General features: G+C 44.1%; 1 protein-coding gene across 1 annotated transcript; it reads right to left on the bottom strand.

Moving 5' to 3' along the window:
• Nucleotides 1-388: 388 nt before the first annotated feature.
• LOC141640651 (uncharacterized) lies at nt 389-959 on the bottom strand. Its single transcript, XM_074449361.1, has 2 exons — nt 846-959; nt 389-694 (listed from the first exon to the last, which is right to left on the bottom strand). Exons 1-2 carry the CDS (start codon nt 957-959, stop codon nt 389-391), a joined length of 420 nt encoding a protein of 139 aa, XP_074305462.1.
• Nucleotides 960-4,994: the final 4,035 nt, after the last annotated feature.

Raw genomic sequence — 4,994 nt, forward strand, 5'->3', positions numbered from 1 at the left:
TTCCAGAACCCAACCTCAGCACACTCGACAGCCTACTCGGTCGAGTAAGCCCTACTCGACCGAATACCCTATGGTCAGAAATCTGTGGTATTATACTCTTCCCTCCTTAAAAACGGAACTTCGTCCCCGAAGTCCACACCTTTGTCTGACTCAAACGCAAAAAGAACACTTGACATAACACCCACGTACCAAAAACAAGATAAAGCAACTTAAAACGACTCAAAAGAAAGCCCACAACTGACTCGATAAATTTATAAACAACCAAAAACTATCCCAAAGCTCATGCGATTATCTTCTGCCCCTTAAAAGAACTAGGTTACGACCCTATAACCAACCTTATCTGATAAAAAAGGTGAGGATAACGCTCTCTCATATCCTCCTCCGCCTCTCATGTAGCCTCTTGAACATTATGATTAGACCACAACACCTTAAGTAACACTGTTTCGCCATTCCTTGTTTTGCGCACCTTATGATCCAAGATCTCTTTTGGTGTTTCGACATAAGTAAGTGCCTCATCCAACTCAATATATTCAATCTCAAGCACGTGAGAGGGATCAGTCACATACTTCCGAAGTTGAGACACTTGAAAAAGATTATGCACCCGATCAAGCACTGATGACAAGGCCAATCGATAGGCCACCTTGCCTACACGATCTAGAATCTCATACTGTCCAATATACTTCTGAGATATTCCCTTTCTTGCCAAATCGCATGACACCCTTCATAGGTGACACTTTTAAAAGGACCTTGTCACCCACCTTAAACTCCAAAGCTCGGGGATGTAAATATGCATAACTCTATTGTCGATCCTGGGCCACCTTCATCTTTTGGCGAATTAACTTTACTTGCTCAACCATCTCCTGTATCATTTCTGGTCCTAGAACCACCGCCTCTGCACTGTCATTCCAACAAATGGGACTCCTACACCTCCGTCCATACAAAGCCTCAAAAGGTGCCATCCCAGTACTAGTATGATAGCTGTTATTATATGAAAACTCGATCAAATCCAACCTATCTTCTCAGCTGCCACCAAATTCCATCATACAAGCCCTCAACATGTCATCTAAGTTCTTTATAGTTCGCTCAGTTTGGTCATCCGTTGCAGGATGGAATGTTTTACTCATTTTCAATATAGTTCCCATCAACTCCTGCAACTCTTGCCAGAATCGTGATATGAACTTCCCATCTCTATCTGACACTATGCCTTTCGGTACCCTATGCAATCTTACCATATTCTTTCGATAACCATTAGCCAGTTGCACCTTGCTCCATGTATCTTTCATCGGAATGAAATGAGTTGACTTGGTCAGTCGATCCACAATCACCCAGATCATATTGTTACCCTGCTGAGTTCTCGGTAATCGCACAATGAAATCCATCGAAATAGACTCCCATTTCCACTCTGGTACCTCAAGTTATTGAACCTTACCCTACGGTCTTTGTTGCTCACCCTTGACCCTCTGACAAGTCCAACATCTAGCCATAAACTCAGCGACATCTTTCTTCATCCCAGGCCACCAAAACGTCTTTTTCAAGTCTTTGTACAATTTGTCACCACCCGGATGCACTGAATAAGGAGTACAATGAGCCTTAGTCATGATTGCCTTCCTCATCTCCGCATCATCAGGAACGCACCATCTACCATTATACCGAACACTCCCATCCGCATGAATCGAAAATCACGATATATTGTTGTTGCCTATCCTTCCCCTCCATTCTTGAATTTTAGGATCAAGCAATTGCTTCTGTCTCAAGTTATCATAAAACTCTTATTCAAATGTCAAATCCCCGATGGTTCAACTGTCAAATCCCTGATGGCACCCCCCTTGCAAATCATATGTATACCCATCTTAGTCACTTCATCATTTAGCTGCATTAGTGACAAAGCAGTGTATACGGAATGCACACTCTTCTGCTCAACGCGTCAACTACAACATTAGCTTTCCCCTCATGGTATATAATTTCCATATCATAGTCCCCAATCAGCTCCATCCACCTCCTCTTACGCATATTCAGCTCATTTTGAGCGAAAATGTATTTCAAACTCTTGTTATCTGAAAACACCTTAAAGGTTGTCCCGTAGAGGTAATGTCTCCATATCATTAGAGCAAAAACAACGGCACCTAACTCCAAGTCATGAGTAGGGTAGTTCTCCTCATAAGATTTCAGTTGCCTCGATGCATAAGCGATGACCTTCCCATTCTGCATCAAAACACAACCCAGACCATTCTTCGAAGCATCAATATATACCTCGAAGTTCTCACTTCCCTCAGGTAGTCCTAAGACAGAAGCTGTAGTCAAACGCTCATTTAGAGTTTGGAACGCTATCTCACAACTCTCATCCCAGCGAAATCGGTTCTCTTTCCTCATGAAAGCTGTCATCGGCCTATCAATGGTAGAAAAGTCCTCCACAAACCTCCCGTAGTAACCAACCAAGCTTAACAAACTCCGAATTTCAGCCACATTTTTGGGTGCTTCCCAGTTTGACACTGCCGCAATCTTGCTAGGATCCAAAGACACCCCATTTTTCGAAATCACATGGCCATAAAAGACACTTTCTCCAACCAAAACTCGCACTTGGACAACTTAGCATACAACTGGTTATCGCGTAATATTTGCAACACCAATCGTAGATGCTTTGCATGCTCCTCTTTAGTCTTGGAATAGACTAGGATGTCATCAATGAAGACCACCATAAACTGGTGCAAGAAAGAACTGAAGACCCAATTCATCAAATCCATGAATACGACTAGTGGATTAGTCAACCCAAAAGGCATCACCACATACTCATAGTGACCATACCGCGATCTGAAAGCTGTCTTAGGAACATCCTCATCTCAGATTCTCAACTGATGGTACCCCGACCTTAGGTCGATCTTAGAAAACACCCATTTCCACTTAACTGGTCGAATAAGTCATCAATTCTCAGCAACGGATACCTGTTCTTCACTGTGACATGATTCAACTCCCTATAGTCGATGCATAACCTCATACTACCATCCTTCTTTCCCACGTCGATACACTAGGTCGAATGTATCCCTTCTCTAATAGATCATCCAGTTGTTTCTTCAACTCTTCCAATTCTTTCGGTGCCATCTGGTACAGAGCCTTAGATATCGGTCCCGTTTCCGGCTTCAACTCCACAATAAAATTGATGTCCCTCTTTGGGGGTAACTCTGGAATCTCTTCTGGAAAGACATCTATGAACTCATCCACAACCGTTATCTCCGTTGCTATAGGTTCCTCCGATCGACTATCCTAAATGTGACAAAGGATCATGGGACACCCCTTCCTCAGGTAAGATTTCAAGGTTATAGTTGCGATAGCCATGAACTTTGGTTTGACCACAAACCCTCGGTAAGATACTATAACTCCCTTAGGACTACTCAAGGTCACCTGTTTCTAATGACGATCTATACTAGCTTCATACTTACCCAACCAGTCCATCCCGACGATGACCTCAAATCCACCCATAGGAAACTCAAACAAATTAACCGGAAGGTTAACTTCCCCAATAACCATAGACACCTCTTTATACAACCTCCCACAAGACACCGACTCCCCCGACGGTATGACAACATTATCTTTTACAGACTCATACTCTCCCAAGCCCATAGATAAGGCATGTCCCCTAGATACAAAAGAATGCATAGCCCCCGAATCAAATAAAACAAAGCTCGACGTATTATTAACGAGAAAAGTGCCAGTGACGACTTGTGCATCCTCTTCAGCTGCCTGTTTGTCCATCTTGAACAACTTGCCACTCTTCTTTTGACCTCCACCCTGCACTGTGCTTTCCAATGCAGTAGACTTAGCAGCCGAATTCTGATTAGCATTACCACACTGACGCTGGTAAACCCCTCTATTATTATGGTTAAAGTAGATGTTGCTGCTGTTGCTTTGACCACTCTGATTAGACCACGACCCATCAGGTTTATTATTTGCCATGCTCTGACTCGATGCCTGAGAATACTTCCCATGGTGCTGTCTCTGGAAGCCCAGTCCCCTATAGCTCGTACACTCAAATCTCTTGTGGCCAGTACCGCCACAGTTAAAACACTGCAACCCGGAGTTGCCACTGCTGGTACGACCATCGCGACCACCAAAAGATGACCCTCCACTGAATCCGGACCCTCCAGAGTAAGCCTTAGCTTGGTTGTAATTACCACGCTTGAACCGTGATTGCCCGTTGTTCTCATTATCAGATTTCCTCTTCTCGCTGATTCTCTCTAGTTTCCTTAGCCATATCGACTAGTCTCTCAGCATTCCCGGCCCGTTCATACACATCTTTCAGATCCTTAAGAGTCCCAGCAGGTAGCCTCTCCATAATCTTTAGTGACGGCCCTTGTTCGAATCGAAGAGCTAAACTCAATGGACTCAGCTCCAAATCGTCCGCGTAGCGTGATATTTTATTGAATCTCTTGTAATATTCTGCCACAGTCATGCTCTCACTCATACGGAAAGTGTTGAACTCGGCCCTTATCTTGTTCCGAACGTGCTCGGGAACAAACTACACTCTCACAGCCTTCTTGAACTCGGCCCAAGGAATAGCAAGTTCACCATTCTTCCTATAATACTCACGAGCCCCCTCTCTATCTCTATTCCACCATGCTCCAACCTTATCCCTTAGGTAGAACGCACCTTGTTCCATCTATAACTCTTCCGGACAGTTCACCACCTCAAGAACACTCTCCATCTCTTGATGCCAGTTTTCGAGAAAGTGAGGCGCCTCTGTGCCCTTATAGGTAGTGGGATTAAATCGTGAGATAGTGGTTCTCATCTTAGTGGCATCAACGACCATTTCCTTCGCCATCCCCATATTTCTGAGAGCCTCAGTAAGGGCGTCGTGTTGCTCGATCAACCAAGCAACGTGATCTAGAGTCATCTACGAAGCCTTAAGGTACGAATGAGATCTCTTTGGCGGCATTTTGAGCTGATATATGAAGATAAACGTAAGCATGTAGCCTACAGCTCAAAACAAGAACGCAACCGCC

This window comes from Silene latifolia, unplaced genomic scaffold, assembly GCF_048544455.1.
Source record: "Silene latifolia isolate original U9 population unplaced genomic scaffold, ASM4854445v1 scaffold_96, whole genome shotgun sequence".
NCBI classification, from domain to species: domain Eukaryota; kingdom Viridiplantae; phylum Streptophyta; class Magnoliopsida; order Caryophyllales; family Caryophyllaceae; genus Silene; species Silene latifolia.

Bases quoted from the DNA above. Each gene is read 5' to 3' on its own strand.
- LOC141640651 (XM_074449361.1), bottom strand. From the start codon at position 959: ATGGCACCTTTTGAGGCTTTGTATGGACGGAGGTGTAGGAGTCCCATT. The intron at 695-845 runs GTAAAGTTAATT...TTGGCAAGAAAG, and splicing joins TACAGGAGATGGTTGAGCAA to GGAATATCTCAGAAGTATAT.